This window comes from Rutilus rutilus, assembly GCF_951802725.1.
Source record: "Rutilus rutilus genome assembly, chromosome: 14".
Taxonomy (NCBI): domain Eukaryota; kingdom Metazoa; phylum Chordata; class Actinopteri; order Cypriniformes; family Leuciscidae; genus Rutilus; species Rutilus rutilus.
The window spans coordinates 18328646-18354074 of NC_140219.1; the positions used below are offsets into that span (position 1 = coordinate 18328646).

Here is a 25429-nt window from a genome sequence, read left to right on the forward strand (position 1 = left end):
TGCTTATACTGTATGCTCTTGCAAAAATGCTGATTTAGAAGTGAAAGGGAACAATCAAAATCTGATGTACAGCGTACATCTGTCTTCCATTTAAACCTCATAAAGTCTATTGAACATTCACATCACCAAATTACCCTTTTAGAAATCATTTTGAGAAAATATCTCTCAATATAATAAAAACCACAAAAAAGCAACAATCTGCATTGTTTCCAGACAGTGCAATCTGCATCAGTAGTCTTTTTGACTGACATACTAATAGATATGTGAGGAATGACATTCAGTGTGCGTGTCACCATGTGTGTGTTCTCCCCTAATACAACTAATAGCTGAGGCTCATTTAGCTCTGCTGTAAATTATGCCATGCTTCAGTCACCTTCAGTGGAGAACAGAGGCCAGTAAACAGGGCAGCTGCTGCTTTGAGTGGTGCCTCAGGACTGAATTTATACTGATATATCAGACCATCTTACTGAGCGCACTGAAGCCAGTAAAGTCCTCATAAACAGAACTTTCTCCCAGGACTATTCATGCACTGAATGTTGATTGTTTCAGACCTGTTTTCAAATACATGAGATGGCTTTAAATACTATATGTGTACAGGGCAGTCATTGTGGTCCCTCGAATGTGTTGACATCACATAAACATGTGGGAAAAACCACTGAGAGCTAAGGACCACAATATAGTTCACCAAGGCCCTGTTTTAATTTGACCGTATCACATCAGGGATTAATCCAGACTGCTACAGTGTCACTAGTTGTTTGCTTAGTCCGAGCTTGTATATCTGTCACTTTGTCATCTTTTGCTTGTGCTGCCAAAAGTTAGTGAACACTGCAGACATTATGAAAAACATTCCAGGAGGCCTTATTACCAAAACCACTCACCCAAAACTTAATGAAGCACAGGTTTTCATTTGTAGCATTCCTCTACTCTTCGGTGTTACTGTCAAGCAATAAGTCTAAATGCAAACCATCAGCTATAAGCTATGAATGATTTTTAGTCACTACAAAAAATAAAAGCTAGTCTGGTGCTTTATGTAGATATATTTCCTTACAGCAAGATTTATGGGACAGAATATTCTCACTGTAGGAATGTCATTTGAAACCAATCATGCCTGCCCTCCCTTGTGCAAGGAGTTTCGTTCTCACTATGGAATAGGTGTACATTTTTACGTTTGCTGCATTTACAGGCTCTTGTGACAAATAGATTATGCTTTTCAGGGGTGAAGCACAGCGGTCAGTGATAACAAGGCCTTTAAAAGGGTGGGATTTGTTTAGAGTGAATTCCTTTCTGTCACCTCATATAAATTTCCCTGCTCTGTGCAGAAGACCTTGTAACCACAGAATGAGAAAGGGTCAACAAAGCAAGAAGGTCTCTCTGAATTTCTGACTAGGTCATCAGATTGAGTCACATGTCAGTTTTTAGTAAGTTTATCCAAAACGTTGTGTGAATAATGTGCGTTCTGTAATGAGATTAATAACATGAATAGTGTGTTTGCGTTGGAAAGTTTAAAGCAGTTTAAATACAGCAGAGCACTATTTCAGTGCCTAGGTAAACTGGATTGGTAATGTAAATAGAGTGGAAACATGCCCAGTTTCTCAGGTATATTTTAGTGCAATGTGCCAATAAAAATCAGCTGCATGTAAGACTAAACAACGACATGCCATTGCACTACAACAAGTCCACAGATTTACATTAACCAAGCTCCACACCTCATTTCTGTCTGTCCGGCAGCGTAATGTGTTGTGTACAAAAGATATCCTAACCTTATAAAAATTCTTTTGCGTTAATTATGACTGTTCTGTCTTTCTTTACAAACTATACAGAAAAAAAAAAAAAAATGCGTTGTTCAGAATGTTGTTCAGAGCCAATGTACTTAAGTTTCAAATAACTCTTACAAACAGTCTGTGAACCCCAGGAAGTAAACTGAAAAATTGGTATATTGCTCCAGAAATACACCCAGAGTGTTTCATACCTTTGATGTGACGGCCAGGAAAACAGATGTCGTTTGAAACTGAAAACAGAGCTCTGGAATCTGGTCTTTTGCCAAAAATCTGCATTATTATTATGTCTACATAAGCTATTAATGAGTTCCACTTGAATATTGACAATATTAAGCCTGGCATTTTAAATGTGTATCAGGAAATGACATGGAACACAGGCACACCTTCTGTGCTGTACTCTCAGCACTGCATTTGGCCTCAAAACGCCAGATGTAGCCTACTCAATGTGTGAGGCTGAGGAGTGTAAAAAGGTCCAGTTGTAAATTAGCCCTATGACCCTCCTGCTTATAGGAAATACATTTCTCAGTTTAATGTCATAGGTTGTCAGTACTACTGAGTTACATGATATTGTGTTATTCTTGTTAAAAGAATATTTTGTTAGTTTCTCAAATGACTGATTTACATTCCTAATGATCTTTGTCCACTCCCTTAGACTATAAGCACCCTGCTGGTGAAAACAGCTAATGTGTCAGGGATCTACTTCTGCACAGCAAGGAATGAACTTGGGAACCGGACCATGAGAATCCCTTTCTATGTGGATGGTAAGTGGGCCATCTTTATTTTAGTCCAATTGCTAAAAGTCTATAATTACTGTGTTTTTATTCAATGTTGAATTCTGGCTGACTTGTAACTGCATTCTTCTGCTTATGGTTGAGCAGTATTGGAGTGATTTTTGGTGAAAAAAAAAGCTCCTCTAGGCAAAAACATGCAACTCTGCTCCCTGTTCTGTTTCCGCTCCTCTCACATACTCTGGAATGGACTATGGTACTGGAATACCAATCTCTGTTTTATAATGAATCACTTTTATATGTTGCTGACCAGGGTCAAATGTTTCTGAAATGAGAAACCCATTTACTAAGTTACGTAATGAAGAGTGTGCCGGCTGTCAGACTATTCAAAGCTGCTTAGATTAGAGTGATGAGGAAAAAATGAGCTGGAATGAACAGCAGCAGAGATTGGGGAAGCGTGAAAAATAAGAACTGTGCAATAAAAATGGAGACAGGAGATAAAATGGTGGATGTCAAGTGGCAGGTCTCCAGAAAAGAACAAAAAAACCCAGAGAATATGCTGTGCTATGCATGAGGTGAACATGACTTTGTGCACAGGAATGCTGGTCAGAGGGATGAAATGGTAATAACAGCTGTCTCCTCTGGTGGGACGTATATTGCTGTGAATAAACAAGCGTTTCGCCGACCTGGAGGCCTGGCCTTAGCCTGGTTCTTATTGTAATGCTTCAGGTCAGCCATCGCTGCAGCCATTCACCAACAACGTGCTTCTAATTAGGAGTGATGAAACAGGAAATAACTGCAAATTTGACATTCCTGGCATAGCAGTGTGCAGCTTTGTGTTTGTAGTGTAGGCCAGAGAATGACGATCTCTTTCAACAGTGCATCTATAGCGTAGTTTCAGGTCCCTTATGAGCCATATGTTTTATGAGTTGGTCATGCTTTGTCTGATTGCCAATCTATAAATTATGCATAACAATATGCTCGTGTTGACTGACATGCTCAGTGAGTTAATCTTTTTCATCCAGCTTCTTTTCTTCTATCTTCACTAGATCACCCACAGCCGTTTGAGATTGAGCCCTCTACAGCTGTTGCAGGAGATGACATTACATTGACCTGCAGAGGCACAAGATACCTCTACGATAGATTGAACTGGTATGATCCACTGGGCCACATGGTGCCCAAAGGCGAAACCACTTTTCAGATCGAGCCATACACCATATCTTTGTCCATCAAGCTGCCCAATGTCTCCAGAAACCACACACTGGGTTATGAATGCCAGGCTTTAAACATGAACTCCAACAAAGTGGTCAATACAACATCTGTTTTAACTATTGATGGTGAGTTTCATCTAACAGCACCAAAGAGATCTTTATGTCTTTGTGTACTTTACAAAAGTACTTTACAATTAAAATATTACATTTATCTATTAAATGAATGTATTATATTTTACACATATATTAAATTAATTTTATGCAATAATACGTATTGCAGTAAGGAGAATGGGAGTTTCTGCTTTCTGATAATTGGGAGAGCGAAAGTTAAATGTGCTGAAGTGTCATGAGAATAATGCCACAATAATGTTACGTTGAAATCTCTTGGAAGTTTTCATGCAATTCACCCTGATGATACATGAATTGCTTACATTGATATTTACAATCAAAAGATTATATAGAAGTGTGGCATGTTCTGTGTCTGACACAGAGAGGCAAGGTCCCTGGCTGATGCAGAATCTGACCAATCAGGATGTGAACAGCAGCAGCACCCTGACACTCGCCTGCTTGGCTTATGGTGTGCCAGCACCCTATATCACATGGTACAAAGACGAGACTCCTGTCACAGAAGGACCAGGTGAGAAAGCACTAAATGAATATATGTGCATTCATAAGTGATCTTCCTATCAGACCTGGAACTGTTCTGTATTATATGGTGTATTTTATTTAATTCATTTATCTATAATGCTTTCAGGAATCACTCTAAAAGATGATGGCACTCTGATCATTGAGCGGGTGAAGAAGGATGATGAGGGCATTTATGAATGTCGTGCCAGCAATGCTGGAGGGGAAGCAAAAACCAGTGCGGTCATTACTGTAGTGGGTGAGTGGGTGTGGTCTCGAGTGATGACCAAGTCTTCGCCTGTCTTTATTCATCATTCGTATTATAAGGGCATAAATTGTGCACAGTAACCATACAGATTGTCCTATTTTAGGACTTTCACTTCCAGTCAGACATTTAAGGATGATTCAAAATCTCACAAGCGCCGTTCTCAAAGATTCCATAGTAATGTAAACAGGACAGATAGCCTTTTTTGGCCAGACTTTGAATAACTATCAAATGACAACGACACACTAAGGCTGATAGGAATGCCATGCAAATTCCAGATTTTGATGGGGGTCTGGGAGTTAAAGCCAGGGTCCTCTCACAAGGGAGTTGACCTCTACATAGTCTTTGAGGACATTCATTAATGAGCGAAGCAACATCTCTTTAAACATGGGCGGGGTGAAGGAAAGTGTAATGGAAGTTCTTTCAAAAACAATTCTTGTTCCTGCACCCCTCATCTCAATAGTGAAATTCTGTTACAATCTATATCCTCTTACAAAATAATTTGGCTTGACATGATCCAACAAACCCAGGCCAGACACATTCATTCAAGGAGAGCAGATTGTGCTTTGAATTCTTTCTGCTTTCTTTTTTGGAAATCAACCATTTGAACAGTTTAGGAACCACTCATTACACATTGAGTACATGATAAATGAGAACGAGTGAACCAGACCCTATCCAGTGAAACACTTCACAAACAATGCAGTGTGCTTTCATGTAGTGTGTATACACTTTGTCAGAGAAAATTAGAAATGGAAATGAAATCATTCCTCAAAAAAACAGATCAGACTCAAATTTAGGGGAAATGCAAAAAAAGCAGCACTGCATGACAAATCCAGTTTATATTTTGCGAAATGTGGTTTATATGTGATTATATGTAGAAATAAAAAAACATAATATGTGATGAATATATAACAGATGGTTCTCTGTGAAATCATGCTGTTTCTGCACACAGGAGAAGACAGTAAACCAAATATTGAAGTGATCATCTTGGTGTCTACTGGAGCAGTAGCAACATTCCTGTGGATAATGCTCATTCTCTTTATCCGGAAATTAAGAAAAGTAAGGACTTTAGGTTACACTTTTTATTTAGGCTGTCCTTGTTACAGAGTACTGAGTAATATTCATTAACTACATATACTTACTAAAGGGTTAGGATTAGGAATAGGGTTTGGTTTAGGATCAGTTGCATTATGCAAAAGTTTCCTTTATTACTATAGTAAGTACAGTGCATATAACGTGTAATAAGGACACTGTAAAAAAAACTGTATAAACAGAAATATTGTGAAATAGTGTTACAATCAAAATAGCTGTTTTCTGTTTGAACATATTTTCTAAATATATTACTCCAGTCTTCAGTGTCACATGATCATTCTAATATGCTGATTCTGTGCTCAGGAAACTTTATTATTAGCAGTGTTGCTTAATATTTTGTGGAAACCACAATAATTTTTTTTAGGATTCTTAAATAGAAAGTTCAAAAGAACAACATTTATTTGAAATCGAAATCTTTAGAACCATTACAAGTGTCTAAGCTTTCAATTTAATGCATCTTTTCTAAATAAAAGTATTATTTTGTTAAAAGGATAAATCTTGCTGACTACAAACTTTTGAACAGTATGTTTACTCTGGGAATTGAATGTGCTTCACTCCACACCAATGCTTATGTACAGTTACCTGCTCAACTGATTTATTTCAGTTACTCTATGACAAACACGTAGTCATGGTCTTCTCTCAAAACTCTTAATGATCTAATTTGTGCGAAATGATCTAATCATGGCCCAAACAGTCATACAGCTACATAGGAAGAATGACAAAAGCCCAAAAAAGTTATATTTTGTTTCAGTATTCTGATTTAAGAAATATTTAATTATTTCACCAGCCAAGTGCAGCAGATTTAAAGACAGGGTACCTTTCCATCATCATGGATCCCGACCAGATGCCCCTTGATGAGCAATGTGATCGCCTGCCCTATGATAGCAACAAATGGGAGTTCCCTATAGACCGCCTCAGACTTGGTGAGTTCAATATCCTTTTCATTCACTTTTATGAACCACATTTTTTTATTTTTCTGTTAAAGCAAATCACGTGATGTAAAAAAAAGAATGAATTGGAGTCATACCTAAATAGAAGGTTACTCTTTTATAGTAGTTCTCATGCTTGAAGTATTAAATTTTTTCTCAAATGTTTCTCTTAAATGTTTTTGCACAAATAAAAATAGACACAAAGTAGATAGTTGCTGTGATAAAGTATAAAATCAATATAGATGGCATAGCTCATGTGACTTTCATGTGATGAAATTTAGTTCATATTGAAATCTCTCTCCCGTGGGACTAAACATGTAAGGAGCCAAACATACAAAGACAAACTTATCCATACACAGCTTAACACAATTGCATCTTTTTTCTCTTTAATTGCCTTAATCCTCAGGCCTATTGTGTTAGAATGGTGGGCATCAGGGTCGTGTACGTTTTCCAAGAAAATATGCCTTTATGTATCAGCGAGCCGCTTCTGTCGTTCAGTCTTAACTGCCCCATGAATTCTCAGTGGAAGGTCAGTCAGGCAGTCCCAACCTCAGCAGGCTGTTTTAATTACAGCCTCACATCTTTCCTGACAGGGCATTCTGCCTGATTTATGAGCCCCCAGGACACGGCAAGCTCATGTAGACGCTACGCTCTCTCTCTCTTTTTCTCTCTCTGACAGGTAAAACTTTGGGCCACGGAGCATTTGGAAAAGTTGTAGAGGCCTCTGCATTTGGGATTGACAAGATTTCTACTTGCAAAACGGTGGCTGTGAAAATGCTGAAAGGTAACTGTAACATGTTATGTTTTAGTGGGCTCTAAAAGTCATTACAAACTATAATTTATAAATGAGTGTAAAGTTAAGGGGACATTTTTTCTTTCTTTTTTTGGTATGTCGCCCTTAATGACAGCAGCACTCAGGCTGCATGAACTTCAAAGGTTTGTGTAAAACCTGATGATCATGTTCTCCAGCATGATTTGAGAGTGATCCAAAGAGCATCTTGTGCTTCAGTGGAAGCAAAAACATCTAACCGTTTACACAATTTACTTATTCGATTATTGACTTATAAATAGATCAGACCACCATAGCGTTTCTTTTTTTACATTTTTAGCTTTAAACTTTCTGTTTATTTTAATTCTCAGATTTTAATTGTGGTTTCAGACTTTCAGATCAACAGAAACGCAGTGCAAGAACATAAAGTCCTTGAATGTTATCAACATTCCTGTACGTTTTCTCACATCACAAATTTGCTCTTTTAGACAGATACGCTAAGCCTTTTTATGGCAGTATTGAATACATTGATCCCATGTATTGAATGCAAATGTAAATCAAAGATTAAAAACAGAAGCCTGTCCATGTGGATCTTTTGGTTGAGTTCATATGAAGATATTTTGCAGCTGTTAAGGGTATTGCTTGTTGCAATTATTTGATTGTCCACAGACATTGGACAAAAGCATACGTAAGTGAACTGAATGTGCAAATACTCACGCACCGTTTAGCAATGACTCCTGAACAGATGTTTCTTAGATCGCTCTGAACCAGTTCACCTTCTGTAATTGGTTAATGTTTGTTATTATTTTATTGTCACTTTCCAAAAATGTCCACTATAACGTAACAATATTGAATCAACACATGGAATTACTGACATGCATTAAAGTAAAACAAATATTTTGGTCTAGCAGGCTGTATTCCCGTGCGGTGGCATTTGTCTAAGCTCTCCCTGTCTGGTCAACTGGCTGTGGCGTTTGTTTGGTGATGGTGCATTCTTGCAGAGTGATGAGTGCCGCACTGGTGGTGGTGTTTTGTCTGTTCTTGATGATGATAAATCTGTCGACTCTTTAGATACGCATAGCCACTCATGTCATTATATTAATCTTCCCTGTGCATCAATCATAGAACGAGAGGCAAGACTGATGCCGCCTCATGCACCACAGGTCATTTCTTAATAAGAAGCAGATCTCCTTCATTTGAATCCCTTCAAATGATAAAATCAACTGCCTCCACTCATTTTATTTGCAGAGTATGTTGGCCCTGCTAGATAAGCAGTCACGGTTTCATTATTTGCATGTTTTTATCACCAAAAACTTGACCATTTTAAAAAGCAAAGGAAAAAAATGGTCTGTCCTCAGTTTGACATAATGAATACTCTTCATGCTGGGTTAATTCCTTCTCCTACTTTGAAACAAGCAGTGCCAATATTCCTCTCAGTAAAAGTCTCTGTGAGGTGTCTTTGGTATGAATCATGTACGAATTGCTGCACAACGTTGGACATAGCTCTCCTGTGTCACTTTGATGGGTCTTAACCACAGGAAACCTGACGTGTTAAAACAACAGGCTCCCAATCTGACTCCATGACCTCAAAAGGTCACCAGGATAATGTTCCTGACCACATATTTCCCTAGAATGATGTACAAACTACTGAGAACTTGGAAAAGTGCTGTTTCTCTCAGACAGTTTATAATAATGTTGTCTCCAGATGTTGAACTGTGCGCTATAGTTTATGGTGTGCATTATGTTGTCTGTTTAAGGTTCCTTTAAACACAATGACAGGCTTTGAACTTCAATTTTATACTTTCCAGTGATTTCCGTGTGTAAACCAAATAAATGTATTTAGAATATAGTAGATAATAGTTTTTTTTTTTTTATATATATAATTTTAGATTTTTATTATATAATTTATCTTAAATATAGTTTTAGTATTTTCAATTTTAAGCCACAATTATGTCAAGACATTAATGAATTGAAAGGTCGGCCTTTTGACAGGAGACCAGAAATACAACAGCATGCTTGAGATCCCCGCGACAGTTATACATTTTCCTAACATTTCAATCAAAAATCCTCTCTGACCATGTAAGATATTCCATTAATAAGTTTTTTCCTCTTTCCCTGTCCTCCAACTTCTTCTTCACTCAACAGCGGGAGCTACAAATAATGAGTGGAGAGCTTTAATGTCTGAACTGAAGATTCTGATCCATATTGGTCATCATCTCAATGTGGTCAATCTGCTAGGAGCCTGCACAAAGCGTGGAGGTAAGAGGAAGTTGACAGAGAGAATTCAACCTTGGCGACATGAGAAATTTGTGCAAAATTTCAACTTATTCTCTCTCGCTCTCTATCTCTCTTTTTTTAAAACATTTGTTTGGTGTACGCTTAGGTCCTCTAATGATAATCGTGGAATTCTGCAAGTATGGAAACCTTTCTAACTACTTGAGAAGTAAGAGGGGTGACTTTGTGGTTTACAAGGTAAGCATACATGTCTCTTGTTCATTTAAGCAGTGATTTGACATGATGACTTATGATATTGACTGGAGCATGTGATGATAACCTCCACAGTCTCAGGACGGCAAGGCTCTGCGTTCCAGCTCCGGGTGTGATCTGAGCGAGCTCATCAAGCGCAGGTTGGAGAGCGTGGCTAGCACCGGAAGTTCAGCCAGCTCCGGCTTCATTGAAGATAAGAGCTACTGCGACTCGGAGGAAGAGGAGGAAGGTAGCGACTGAGTGTCTTCCTTCCTCTTTCCCCTCCTCCCTCTCAACCCCTGCCTCACCTCCACCCCACCCTCTCAACTCTCAAGGCTCCGCTGATTGTTTTTTCCCCCTCAGTCTGATAGGTGGCTTCCTCAAGGATTCATAAATACAACTGATATTTTGAACGAGCCCCTGTCACCTACTGCGTACAGAGCTTTTTCTAATTTCCTGCTGCAAGACCAGAGCTAGTCCGCTGTGGATACATTGAGTCGTGCTGTCCCATGCCGGTTATTTCTGGTTTGATAAACTGTTTACTCAGGTGGATGACCCACCCACAAGCCGCTTACTTGAGTATCATTGACAAACTGCACGTCGCAGTCTGCTCTAAAAAAAGGAAGCCATGTTTCATTGTGTCTCCCTATCGGATGTGTCTGTAGTAAACAGGAGAATTATGACTTAAAAAAACCTGTTATTAATGGATTAAGAGAACATCAAACTTGATATGCAGCACATATTTGTTGTAGAAGAAATTCTTAGATATTCCATTTCTTTTTTACATACCAAAAATTGCATAACAAAACAATGGTTTGATTTAGCTGCTAATACTCTTTTACCCTTGTCTTGCAGAGCAAGAGGATTTGTATAAGAAAGTGCTTACATTGGAAGACTTGATTTGCTACAGCTTTCAAGTGGCTAAAGGCATGGAGTTCTTGGCTTCGAGAAAAGTAAGAGTCACGCATTCACTATTCAGGATTTCGTTCTGCAGCTCTAACCTTTGCAATGAATCATTGTATTCTTATTTTGTTGTGGCAGATCATTTTAATACAAATTTCCTTTTTAAATAATTATTTGGCTTTTAGTTTTATAGTAATAATCAATCTCCTTATTTTGGCAACTTTTTAAAGTTTTGTCTCAAAATCCAGAAAATGAAAACCCAAATTACTTTATTGATCCAAAACACTCATTTACACACATCCTGCTGATGAGATGAATTGCCACATTCTAAAGATGCGGTTTAGCGTATGTAGTTTCATCTCACCTCAGGTCAGAGTTTCCCCGATGGCAGTCCCACGTGTTTTACATTATCACAGCTTTCCATCATGTGCTCCATCTGACAGCACAATGCCACACATGGTTCAAATAAGACACAAAACGCATCTTCACTACAGCCCTTTTACCTAGTCAAGACACAGAGAGTTTAAAGAACATGTAATTAAATCCTGCCATTACAATAAACTGATAAATGAAATCTGTAGAACATAATCTAATAGGATCTCTCTTTTATTTCTCCAAGTGTATTCACCGCGATCTGGCCGCACGAAACATCCTATTGTCTGAAAACAACGTTGTGAAGATTTGCGATTTTGGACTTGCAAGAGATGTATACAAGGACCCAGACTATGTCCGTAAAGGAGAGGTAAGTGGGGAATATTATCCAATTACTTCATATCAGTCATGGATACATGGTGCAGTCTGTATAATGCACACAGTGTTTAAAATCTACTTAGTGTGATGGACACAAATGATAACAGTCCAAAAACCACTGACACTGTGAATGTTCATCTGGAAAAGGATAAAATAATTCTGTCAATGCCAAGAGTCTTTGGCGTGCTGTTAGTCATTTTATAAGCCCTGATAATATTATTCTGGTCAAAGTATCTTTTCTTGTGGTCAAGTTTGAGCCAAGACGTCATACAGACTGTATAATCAAATAGACAGCATTTTATAAGCTGCACGTTTTTGAATGTGTAATAATATTGGGAGTGGTTCCTTTACAGGTGTGAGTGGTACTAACATGGACTGCTTATCTTTTCACAGGCCAGACTTCCCTTAAAGTGGATGGCGCCAGAGGCGATATTTGACAAGATCTATACTACTCAGAGTGACGTGTGGTCTTTCGGAGTGCTCATGTGGGAGATCTTCTCTCTTGGTAAATACCATTGCTGTCCTAAGAGTATAACTCACAATCCTCTTTAATCATCTATTCATTGGAGACACACACAGCACTGTTGCAACAGTTCAGGAACTTAATTCAATTAGAAGAGTTTAAAATGCTTTCTAATCTTTTATTTAACTCTTTGACTGTTATCACAAACAATCTTGATTTAATATTTTGGGGAGATTCGATTATGAAACAATCAAAGAATAACTTAAAGCTTTTATGAATTCTGGCCTTCAGTTCTTGGAACAATGTTTTCAACCCTGATGTTTTCCATGAAACAAAGTGAAGCTTTTTCCCCCCTTCCTTTCTTCTATAGAGACGTCTCTTAGACTTTGTTTGTTTGCTTTACTGGTTCGGTGCGTTTTACACCAAAGCAAAAAGCCCAGACAGGATTCAGCACCCACCAAGTTAAACACATGGAGTAGGAAGGCAACTCAGCACATGCTGTGCTCCATCCAAATGGAAATAAAACGAACTCAAGGGTCCTCAATCAAAGACACCTGGCACAAACTAGGCTGCTCATAAGGGTGCCCTGCGCTATCAACCTCCTCCAGATGGAGTGGGCAATAACTGTCAGCTGCTGTTAAATTTTCCTTTAGGACAAAATGGATTGCGTTGTCAGCTTGAAAAAAACAAACAATTTTCATTCCACAAGTGCAACAACATCTGTGAACTTCAACACTGTGTTTTTTTGTTATCATAAATAGAGGTCGTAAAACAGAGGAATTATCTTCCATTTGATCAGGTTTGATTCCCAACTGGGAATGTAAACCCACAGTTACCAGGCAGAATTTAATGTAAATGTCTGCTCCCCATCCACAAATGTACTATAACCTTTAATGGTATATTGTACAGTGTAGCTGTGGCCCCTTTGTCGTTAAAGGCTCTGAGCAAACAATTTTAATGTCACCATTCACATATGTATGCATACATTATATTTATATATCTACTATATAACCACTATTGACATTTCTACTTTATTGCTTTAGTTTCTAATTTAATATTGAATTTTTCATTATAGATTATTGTGCTTATTTGGCCAGTAATAAAAAAATGGTGCATAATCTTAAATATTTCTTTGCATCATAACTTTTTTTGGAATAGTGTCAAACATTATAAAAAAAAAATCATAATACTGAGCACTAAATTATGTATTTTAATGACTATCATTCTAGAAGTGTGCATGTATGTCTGTGTGCTTGTATGTGTATATATATATGAGTTGTGTATAATATAGTTGGTTGTATGATGTCAGGGATCATACTTTTTGTGGAGTGATTTTGGAAGATAATTATCTAAAACTGTCTTACCTTTTCTTAAAATACTTTATTTTATAAGTTAACCTGTCTGCGCTCAATTGCCTTTTATTCTAAGTTTGAAACGCATATGAAATGAACCAGAAACCACAGTAAAAATCCCCATTCACACTCTACATTCACACTGTTAATGTAATGGATGCAATGAAACCTGTGGGAAAATAGTGAGGCGTCATTTCACACAATGAAATAAAGCAACATTTAGGAAAACAGAATATAAATAATAAATTATCAGCGATATTGAAGTAATATGACCTTAACTGATGACTCTGAGCTGTCACTACCACTGAGCTGCACTGACTTAAGTTGGTGTCAAATAGACTAACACGAAAAGTTTAGAAAAATTATTATTGCTACTTGATAGTGTCCGTGGGGGAAAAGTTTGCACCGCACCCAAAGTACACTCTCATGTTTTGTGTTGTGGATTTGAATTTCTTGTCCCTGTTTTTCTAGGCACTCCACATCTACTGCACTATATTTACAAAGTTGCGGGATATTTCGAGTGCTGTTAATTTATTTGTTTTTAATGACTACCTAATTTATGTCAGAAGGGGGTTTAGATCATAGTTTAATGACAGATTGACCCTTTCTGAGATTCATTGTTATGATCTGCATATTTTAGTGGTTATCAGATATTATTAAAAGGATTTCAGTCAAGTAAATGAAAATATTGTTCCATGAATCATGGTTTTTGCAAATGTGCAGCAAAGTCTCAACAGTCTGTTATTTCACGCTGTCTTAATAATTTAGTGTTTCTGGAGAAAACAGCTTTGCATAGAGTTTCCAAGTTTAGTTGACTGTCCTCATCAGCCCCACTGATGCTGATTATGCCGAGATCTTTCCATTGATCTCTCTATATGCTCCCAACCCACTTCACAGTTTAGTGAGTTTCTTGTCAGCCCCTTTGAAGTGGCCAGAGCTCTATTTCATGGAAAAGTCTTGATAACCCCATTATTCTCTTTCTTCTCCCCAGGTGCCTCCCCTTACCCTGGCTTACACATTGATGAGGAATTCTGCTGCCGACTGAAGGAGGGCACCAGGATGAAAGCTCCTGAATACTCCTCCTCTGAAATGTAAGAATTGCTCTGCTTATGTCACTGATTTCAGACGGTCCTAATTTGAAAGGGATTTGTCAACTATGCATGCAGTTGTTATTACATTTTTAAGCATTAGTGCCACAAATACTATGTGTTTTTTTGTGAGAAATGTTCCATATGTTAAGTAAATTAATGTGTAACATAAAATTAATAGCATAAACACATCAAATACCCCTTTAAAATTGAGATTTTGGCCTGTCCCACCTCGACTGTATTCAACAATTGCAAACATGCGACATTGTAATTTTGAAATAATATGTTGAGTTAATATTAAATTGATTGTAGTAAAAGCCATTTTTAATTTACAAATTGTAGTGTTGATAGCATTCATCAGTCTAAAAACAAGAAAACATCATTTTTTAAGTATAACAACTGTATTACATTACATGTCTATTATCTGTTCTGGCACATGCCACTTTACCCAAAGTATACATCGTTTAAGATATGTATTTTAGGAAATCTCTCTAAGTAAATTACTTCTGTGTGATGCCTGGACTTTTATAGAAACTTTAAGTGACTTTATTCCTACAAAACTCCGCGGGGTTATTAGCTTAAACCTGCATTCTGTGGAAGAAAAAATCCTTTCCTATCGATACAGTTGAAAAGAGCAGAAGTATCTAATTTCATTGCTTTGACACAAGACTGAAGCCTTAAATGGAAACAGATCAATTATTTGCTGAGTAGAAGAAAGGGAGTAGCTTCTGATTGGCAGCTAGTTTATAGTGCAGTTGATGTGTGTTAGGTATCCATTACTAACTTACACCAATGCAGCTGAAACTCAAGCTCACATTAAAGGCTTCGTTCTACCTAGGTAACGTGGGGTGGCCCAACACAGTGGCAGGACCCCTGGGCATCATACAGAGAAACCCACCGTCAAGATACTCCCATTGTGGTTACAGGGTTAGAGAGCGAGCCAAACCTAAATCTGACAGTTTTCAGATGTAACAAGATATGAGAAAAGGGGTCATGGTATCAGTTTTAAACGTGGTAAGGAAGTGAAGCGGACAACTTTAAATTAGTGTTGCTTAAAAAAGGGTGCAGAGCACTGAATCACCTCAATCTGAGAGAGAATATTCACTGCCTGTTCTCAATAAGAACCCCTACTGCTGTCTATAAAGTGCTCTACTCAATCTTCGTTTCAAAACTATGGGCTTATTCAGGAGGGTAATTTTTCATATCTGACATTCTGTAACTGTATTGTACCCTCTGTCTTAAACATTTGGAAACCTGAACGGAGCACTTATTTTTAAAACTTGCTGCATAAAGCAAGTCTCAAATTTGCAATCACACACGCCGTCTGGCTAATTGAACATAACAAGAGGTCATGAAAGATGGTGATTGGAGATGACCTACAAAATGCAGTCCAGACCTCAGACCTGAATTGAATGTGGCACTCATGAATACAGCCTTTATGGTGCCAAGACCATTTAGCTTCAATGAACGTAAACTAACATTGCAGATAAGGGTCAATTTAATATACTGTATCATCTGAGTGTTGTTTTGAAGGAGGTAGCACAGATAACACTGCTCTTCAAGAAAGCAGATATGTTGATCAAGTTACGTACTAGACTCAGGGTGAACATTACTTTACTCCTGAGCCTGACCCAAACTTCCCTATTGTGAATGATGAAAAGAAATGCAATTCAGAAATCAGTTTGTCCAGACTGATTCACCTATTTAATGATGAACTGGTTCCCACCAGCCCACAGGCTCATAACTATTCAATACATTGAACTAAATGCTATTGGCTTTCATTAATTTCAGCTTCCATATATCTCCATGAAAAGTATGCCATAGGTGTGAGCACAGCTTGATGGGATAAATAACATCCTGGCGTACCGTTGATCTCAGAGGAACCACTATTCACCAATTTTCTGGACTTCCTGTTAGTTTAAGGAGTCGCTCCATCTGGATTCATTAAAATAACCATTTTAAAGTCCTGCTTCCTCCTGCTAATCTCCTACGCAGCCCACGAGAAGAATACAATCTCTCTGATGACTACCGAATTCAACCCCTGATGAATATATATGGTGATTAGTGTAAGGAAGTAATGAGTCATCAACTAGTACAGTAATTTTTCCATACTCAAATTGCCCAATGTCGTGCTAATCAGACGAGATCAGAGAGTTTCATGGTTAACAGGCTTTATTTATATAAGGACCTGTGAGTGCAACACCACAGTATAAACAGGATACAGTTCAATCATCGCCCGTGATCATTTACTCAAATGACGGGTCGGTGCATTGACGCCCCAGTGTTTCACAACTGAACCTTAGCCTTCAGATAAACTTCACCATTACAGACCACTGCAAAATCCAATAAAGGACCCCAGACGTCCCTTGTGGGCAGAGATGCTGACAGCTCGTGTAAAGCAGGAGGAAGTTCCTCTCAACATAAACTCTCACCCTGAGAACGGTGCTATGAAAACACTCAGCCTCACTCCTCGTGTCACGCACTGAATATTATGATGAGTGTAAATTATTGGATAAAGCTGGATTTGCAGACTAAGCTAGAGGTCAAGGCAAAGGGTGTAATTCATGAAGGTTTGTGTAGCTGCTGAAGAATTGCAATTTATGATAATGGCGTATTGAACACAATGTTCAAAGGAAGTTCTTTATCATGTGCATGTTTCTCTTCATAGATATCAAACCATGTTAGACTGCTGGCATGGAGAAGCATCCCAGAGGCCCACTTTCACAGAACTGGTAGAGAGGCTAGGAGATCTGCTCCAGGCTAGTGTGCAGCAGGTACGACCTCATTCACTTCATTATCCTTGTATGTCTTTCCCACAAACTGGATTTGAAAGTTTAAAGACTCCGACCACAGCAAAACCACAAGGATTTTATGGGATGAGAGATGCACTGCTGTTACACAGGAACACCATGGCAGACTGTCACTGCAAACTGCTTTTAACAGTTATTCACAGATCAAAGGTGAATGAGTTATTAATGTGAGTTCAGAGCGACTGTAAATAAAATTGAAGACAAGCAAAGTCACTCATGAAGTCAAATAGTTTAGGGTCGGTACATTTGTTTAATTCTGAAATTAAAAGGCAATTTCAGGCAAAGCTGAATTTTTAGCATCATTACTCCAGTCTTCAGTGTCACATCATCCTTCAGAAATCATTCTAACATGATGCTGATTTGGTGCTTATGAATAATTTCTTGTTATCAATGTTGCAAACAGTTTGTAACATTATGTTTGTAACACAATGTCTTTACTGTCACTTTAGATCAATTTAATGCATTTAAAACTTTTAATTTCTTTCAAAAAAAAATCGTATTGACCTTGAACTTTTGAAAAGTACTGTATGTTTAAGCAAATACAAGCATAGACATAAAAATATTACATTTACATACACACATCCCGTATTCTCAATTACAAAATGTATCTCATTTACCAAGCAAATTTAAATACTGAAATTTTTATGAATTTCAATGCCTGTACTAATCAACACGATATCCAAGCAGAAGAAATGTAAAAATCCACCATTTGTAGTATCAGTATCAGTATGTTCTGATACATTTTTCTCAGTTCAAAAAGAAAGGTAAGGAATGGATTTGATTTATAATATGGCATATGATTTATAATAGAAGATATGGTCTCAGTCAAAGGCTACAATACACAGCACTGAGATCAAAACATATTCTAAGCCGCCTGAATTGGAAGACATCCAAACTCCCTCTCTCACATAAGGAATCAAGCTTAGTGTACTGCCTGGACTGTCCCTAATAACATCATATCCATAAAACTTATTCACACATTCCCCTGCAGATTTATGTACAGATTCCTCCAGAATCCTACAATACCATATGCAGGGTGATGTCACCGTTTTAAAATGTGCTGAATTTTTAAACACTTGTCTTTTAGGAGGGAAAGCATTACATTCCAATCAACACGGCCCTGTTGACCAAAGCAGACCCCTCAAACCCGAGCCCCACAAAGGAGACCTCCTCCAGACCTGTCTCTCTTAGAGACTCCGGGATGGCTTGGTAAGATAGCTTTATCTTATCCATTTAGCAGTTATATGCTCAGACTGATCTGTATTTGTATTTCTGATGTTAAAAATCAGTCGGTATGTCATTATTCATGAGGAATATTTCAGAAATGTGTTTTTTGTAGATTAAGTTCTACCAACATTTTTCTGGTTTCCATACAGTACATTTTCCTCTTCTAACCAAACATGAACCAGATTTCATCCCAATGGCCTTCATTAGAATGCTTTAAAATAAGGCAAAGGGTGAAGGAAACACTAATTGTTTCTTGATAAGGAACAGTCCTCGTAGCATTAAGGGCCCCTCAAGGAATTTCCTCTTGTACCACAAATGCAGTTTCAGGATTTATGCCTTTAAGATAATATTTATCCAACTCTTGTGTTTCCATGAATCCTTCAAGTATAGAGAATAGTATTGAAATTCTGCTATCCCTGTTATCCCTAAAGCTGAATTAAAGAGCTATCCCTGCTGTGTAAAATTAAATTTAAAAGTATTGTATTCAACAAAGTATTGAACTTCTACTTGGAAACTGTGATACCGAACATATCCCTCTTACTTTTCATGTATTTGTTTGAATCTGCCAGACATGATGTCATGAGAAACTTTGCATACTGATCTTATGTGGAGTATTTGATGCTTTCAGGAACATCAAGATCCGCCCAGCGAGTGTGAAGACCTTTGATGAAGTTATCCTGGAGAATGGAACCAACAAGATCCACGAGGTGAAGAGCTTGATTTTCCGCACATAAGAAATAGCACTTAATTTGCACATTACGCAACAATGCAAAAATGTTGTTTCTGTGGTTAAGTCATCTTGGTTGTTCACAGGGTGGGCAGTCAGATAGTGGGATAGGTCTATCTTCAGATGACATGAAGACACTGAAACGCCTGGAGTCACTGGCCCGACCGCAGAGTTTCATGGCCCGAGCGTGAGTACAGTATATTCAGTCCTGTTTAGACCTTTTGCATGGCCACGTCCAGAACCACAAGAATGGGTAGGGCTGTCGGCGTATGCCCTAGAGACCCTCCCACTGGGCTGGAATGTAGATGACACAATTGTCATACAGTTTCTCCCCCAAGCTCCACACGACTCCAGTCACTACCCCTTTTCTTTGAGAGACGTGCCTGCACGAGAGTCTCTCAAACAATGGCACAGTGGAGAGATATTGCCTAAGGTGACAATCTCAACAGCCAGACAACAAAAGCAGGGCTGGGCGTGTGACTTGTTAAAGCTGGCTGCAAGGTCTGGTGACTAGCATCTTTGTTTGTGCCGCCTGGGCTGTAATGGCCTCTGACTCCATCGCTGAAATGGCACGGCTACAGATATGGCGTTTTGCCATTTCAAATAATAATACGCATTGAATTATGCCTTTATTTTATTTGAGGAAGTAATTGAAAGAATGAGTGCTTAATAGTGTTAGAGACTCTAATATATTCCATTTAGAGTCCAAGTATTTTTGCTACAGAATGTATAAAACTTAAATATATGGACTGACTGATGAAATAGATGATTAAAACATTGTCAGTTCTCGTCCTCGACCAGCCTAATGATTTATTAACTGCAGACTAAAGTGTGCTGTGGTCTGAGACAACATGACTTAAGTGCCCCAGGGCAAATGGTGCTGAAAACTAAAGCGAAGGGGGTCTTTTAAGTTATTAATGGAAAGCCATTGGACTGGATTAGCCTTGGTTTTGTTAAACCGTTTGAGATCTGAGACGCCGTTTATGGTCTTCCAGTGTAGCAAAGGCCAGGGTTAATCTACTAAGGTTATCCTCTAAATTGCATTCAGGGCCTCATGGACTATATGGCATCCTAATATTTGAGGGCGACAGTTTGCACCACCAATTGCAGCTAGACAAACAGTGATAATCTCTTACTGATTGAAGGTTTGTGACTCAGACCTGGAGAGGCAAAGTGGTTAACTAATTGGTCATGCTGTTTAGAAGTGTTCAGTTTAAACACGCAATTGGCATTAGATAAGAGTAGTTGGGTAGTGGTAACACCACAATGCCAGAGCATATGATCTTCATCTGAAAAAGGATCTTTCTATATCATGTTAAAAATAAATCTACACTACCGTACAAAGGTTTTGGGTCAGATATATATATATATATATATATATATATATATATACAGTCGTGCTCAAAAGTTTACACACCCCTTGCAGAATCTGCAAAATGTTAATTGTTTTAATGAAAAAATTGATTTTTTATTTAGTACTGTCCTGAATAAGACTTTTTTTTTTAACATGTAGTCCACAAGACAAAAAAATTGCTGCATTTATAAAAATGACCCTGTTAAAAAGTTTACATACTATTGATTCTTAATACTGCGTGTCGTTACCTGGATGATCCACGACCACGATCATGGTTGTTCTTGAGACCCTTGTTTGTCCTGAGTAATTAAACTGCCCAATGTTCTTCAGAAAAATCTTTCAGGTCCTGGATATTCTTCAGTTTTCCAGCATCTTTTGCATATTTGAACCCATTCCAGCAGTGATTGAATGATTTTGAAATCCATCTTTTCACACTGAGGACAATTAAGGGGAAAGGATTGAAGATTATTTTTTTTATTTTTTTTAAAGAAATAAATTCCTTTTTCAGCAAGGACTCATTAAACTGATCAAAAGAAACTAAATACTTTAACATTGTTACATAAAATAGAGTAATGGCATAGAGTAGACCCATCACAGCCTAATTTTTGCCATCACAGCAATACAAATATTTTTTTTATATTTTAAAATAGAAAAGTTATTTTAAATTGTAATAATATGTCATAATATTATTGAGTTGGTGAGCATAAGAGACATCTTTCAAAAGATTATGCCAAGTCAACATGTCATTATCACAAAATAATTTTACCTAATAATAAATAATTATCTTAAAGCTTCTGCTAAGAAACAAATTTACAAAACGTTCAGCCTACTGTAGTAACAAGATGAATACTGTAACAATATTACAGTGATATTAATACTAAAAAAGAAAAAAAAAAGTTCACTATAATCAATAATTAAGATGAGCTAGTCCATTGTGTGAAATGAGAGACATGAAAGTAGTGCCAATTTCATTCAAATAAATGGACTGATATACAGTATTGCTCTGGACATCAGCGATTATTAGGAAATATTAGACCGTTGAATGCTGTAATCAACCAATCAGAATGGAGAATTCCAGAGACCTGTGTAATAAGTTTTAATAACACCACACCCCCTCCTCCTCTACAACATAAATACAGCAGCAGGGAAGATTGCAGAGCTTGGTTGTCAAATGAACAAAATCAACAGGTTTTCATTAAAAACACTCTGTTTCACCTCTGTCAGCACTCCCCCATCTTGTCACGTCCAATGCAGTCCACATCCTAGCCCGATATGATGAAAAAGCTGGGCACAGCCAGAAACCATCTGGCAAACCCATGCACAGGTTGCCATGGTCACAGCCATGGGAAAATAAAAGCCACTCAGTGTATGTAGAGAATGATGTATATATTGTAAAGAGGTGGCCCCTGCCAAGGACCCACTCAATCATTGTCACCTTTGACCTTCTACAGCTTTACTGCTGTCCACGAGTCTCCCTCCACATTGTCCCTCTGGATTCCACCTGATACTCCCACATTCAGTATGCACATATGTGGAGTGCTTTGCATCGACTGTGTACAGACCCCAATACATGCCAATCTGTTTCCTATAGATATTTACTGCAAATTACTGCCCCTTTAGACTAAAAGCAATGCCCTCCAGGGTGTCTGACCCAATGACCCCGGATGAAGATGTTACTGAAACCCATTGCAACACACAGAGCAAAGTTTGCATACACAGTACAACAAAATAAGACTACTATTCAAAATGAATTTGAAATGTTTACATTAAAACCCCTTTGCTCCTCCCACAGGATGAAGAGCAAAAGCAAGGAGTCCGTTCTGCTGGAGGGTGAAAAGGAGAAATACCCAGCGCTTGTTCCCTCACTGGACCTGAGTCTGGAGGACTCCTCTCTTGACCCAGAGCTGGAATGTCACAGCCCACCTCCAGACTATAACTATGTGGTCCGTTACTCCACACCACCCGTCTGAGTTGGTCTGCACTTGTAAGCCACCAGAAGTCTTGATTGGTTGGGTGCACATTCTATCAATTTCATTTTTTCTGTTCCACTTTACTCTGGTCATCAGAGTTTCACATTTCCTCTTTCTGTGCACCTTTTCAAGGTAGTGTATGAGTACATGAGTACAGTGGACTGCCACTCATATCACTGTGGCAGTCTGAGATACAGCTACAGACCACCTCAGGTATTCCTGCTGTCTACTGTGAACACAAAAAGCACATTTTGTTACAATAACGGCACTGTTTTCCCCAGTGAAATGGCATTCTTCATACAGAATGGTGGCTAATTATGAAATCATTTGTTCAGTGGTTAGAGGGAGAGGACAAAGGCAATCCTTATTTTATTTCTAGATAAATATTTTATTGAAATGAAAACTGGAATTTTGGTTATGTGATATTTTATTTGTATTTTGCTACAATTATTTCAGAGCTTACTACAGCTCATTCTTTACTTTTTTAGGATAATAAATATTTTTCTTTAGAACAGATTTTACTCGCATTTCACGCAACTGTCAGACAAACTGTCAAACAAAGACCACAGATCATGAATAATTGAATGTGCGGCTTGAAATTCCTTCCCAGAACTCAATCTGATATTGCAGGACACATTGATCATCAACACTTAGGATGCACATTGTGTTTCCATGTTCCAGTCTGAGGGCTGTTTTCCTGAGTCTTGGCCTAAGAAACTCAAATGAATCACTTTTGTTCCCGCATATAGTATTTTTTTTTATCTGGCAGAAGATCATAGCGTTAATTCTGGTTCTTTTTTAAAAAATGAATCAAGCTTCTTACATATGGCTAGACAGAGTGGCTTGTGGGTGCCTAACATCCAGTCTATCACTGTGAAAGTGGCTTCAGAAGCCTTAGCAAGTAAATTATTCATGCACATTTAATAGGAAACATTCGGTTAATTATTGATCAAATGTGGACCACAATAAAAAGGCCTTGCTCTGTTCAACAATAGTTACACTGCATTGTGTACTTTCCATATTTATGTTGATTACACTACTGTATACATAACAGCACGTACTATGTTGTGCAGCTATTAATCAGAGAAAGGTATATTGTTACTAATTCAGTAGTCTTTTGTGCTAAAATACTACTAAAGCTTGCAGGGCAGGCTATAATATTTTCAACAGGCTGGTCACTATTTAAATGGACATGATAATTACAGTAAAAGCATGTGCACTCATGTAGGTGCTATCAGTATTAACTCCTTAACATCTGTATGCAAGTAAACCAACACTGAGGGATGGAATGGGTGGGAAATCATTGCATTGGTTAAACCAGATTATATTGACCGTTGTAAAAGCGGTTAGACTCGTGATTGCTGAAAATGATTGTTTTTAAGTCCCAGTACTACATTCATAGCTGATGGAATAATGAAATGTATATACTGCCAAGGATGCTTTCAATTATGTTGTGATGTTGACTGGTATTTGTGAAGTAAAATTGTATGCACTGATATTTTCTACATATATATATATATATTTTTTTTTGTATTATAACTGTATTTTAATATTAACCCAGCATAAATAAAGATCTATATATTTATATATAGCACATTTTCAGAGTCATGATTGCATTTGTACTAGTACATGCCTGTATTTTATGGCTAATACATCTAATAAATAAAAATGCACAGAAATAATTCAATGACACTGTACTGTAGTTTTCTTCCTAAAGCATAATTTCCAATAGGTATATCTATACATATTTCCAGTAACATTTTGCTAACTATTCTAAGATTGTTGGTGGAGATAGTTAAGCTGTGTGTCATCTGTGCTCTCTTCCTCCTGCTTCTTGGCCACAGAGACACATTTCCTGAGCGGGCCGAGGTGACGGCAGTCTGTCTGTCACCGGGACAATACCTCTGTGAGCAAGAAAAGGAAGGGCTTCTCCATCATTCCCATCACAACAGGACTCCAAACACTAAACTTCCTAAGGGCCAACAGTGCCCCCCAGCTTTGCCACTAAAACACCAGAGCTGTTTCTGCTTGTCATAATGGAGATATACAGTGTTTACAGTACACTTGGTAAAAAGTCACTTGATTGATTGTGGATTGGCGGTGTGTTAATGAAGGCTGTGAGACATGTAAACTAATTCAGGAATATGAAGCATAAACAAACAAGGGAAGGATGTTGGGAGGGTTAGGGGTCATCATATTCTGGCTGCGAGCACAAACGTGGCATTCACGCACACCTCATATTTTTCCACACTCGCAGGAAGTACACACAGTCTCAGAGCTCGGCAGTTAATCACAGTTCTCAATTTCCTTTGCTCTAAATGGACATGAATATTACTGCTCAGTCATCATTTGCATGAGCATAATTTCCAGTTTATTGACATAGAAACATAAAAAACACATTCAATTAATATTTTTGTAAACAGTCATGGTCAGATTTATTGGCACCCCTGGTAAATATGATCAAAGATGGCTGTAAAATAAATTTGCATTGTTTATCCTTTTGATATCGCACATTAAGAAATAGATGTTTTTCTCCAAAACACGCTGGCCACAATTATTGGCACCCCTAGAAATTCCTATGACTAAGATATACGAAGTATGTTCCCATTCATATTTTTTTTTTAAATTAACATACCAGGGTGACTAGGAACATTGTTCAGCCATGACTTATTGTTTCACAGGAGTATAAATATGAGGAAAGACAATGAGTAAAACCAAAGAATATAGTTCTGATGTGCAGCAAAAGATTGTTGAGCTTCACAAAACAGAAAGTGGCTGTAATAAAATAGCTAAAGCATTGACAATTCCAATTTCCACCATCAGGGCAATAATTATGAAGTTCCAATCAACTAAAGATGTTACAAATCTGCATGGAAGAGGACATGTGTCTGTATTGTCTTAATGCATGGCGGGGAGGAAAGTT

General features: G+C 37.9%; 1 protein-coding gene across 1 annotated transcript in view; it reads left to right on the top strand.

The window, feature by feature from the left end:
- kdrl (kinase insert domain receptor like) overlaps positions 1-24100 on the top strand; it is a 43294-nt gene extending 19194 nt beyond the window's left edge. The window contains exons 12-30 of the mRNA XM_084430222.1: positions 2431-2539; positions 3556-3843; positions 4208-4354; positions 4472-4600; positions 5559-5665; positions 6486-6621; positions 7307-7411; positions 9542-9655; positions 9780-9868; positions 9959-10112; positions 10718-10815; positions 11385-11507; positions 11909-12020; positions 14322-14421; positions 17087-17192; positions 18316-18437; positions 19084-19162; positions 19269-19369; positions 22329-24100. Of these exons, the coding sequence (XP_084286348.1) occupies positions 2431-2539; positions 3556-3843; positions 4208-4354; positions 4472-4600; positions 5559-5665; positions 6486-6621; positions 7307-7411; positions 9542-9655; positions 9780-9868; positions 9959-10112; positions 10718-10815; positions 11385-11507; positions 11909-12020; positions 14322-14421; positions 17087-17192; positions 18316-18437; positions 19084-19162; positions 19269-19369; positions 22329-22506 (2397 nt within the window). The 3' untranslated portion in view covers positions 22507-24100. The remainder of the gene's footprint in view (positions 1-2430; positions 2540-3555; positions 3844-4207; positions 4355-4471; positions 4601-5558; positions 5666-6485; positions 6622-7306; positions 7412-9541; positions 9656-9779; positions 9869-9958; positions 10113-10717; positions 10816-11384; positions 11508-11908; positions 12021-14321; positions 14422-17086; positions 17193-18315; positions 18438-19083; positions 19163-19268; positions 19370-22328) is intronic.
- The last annotated feature ends 1329 nt before the right edge of the window (positions 24101-25429 follow it).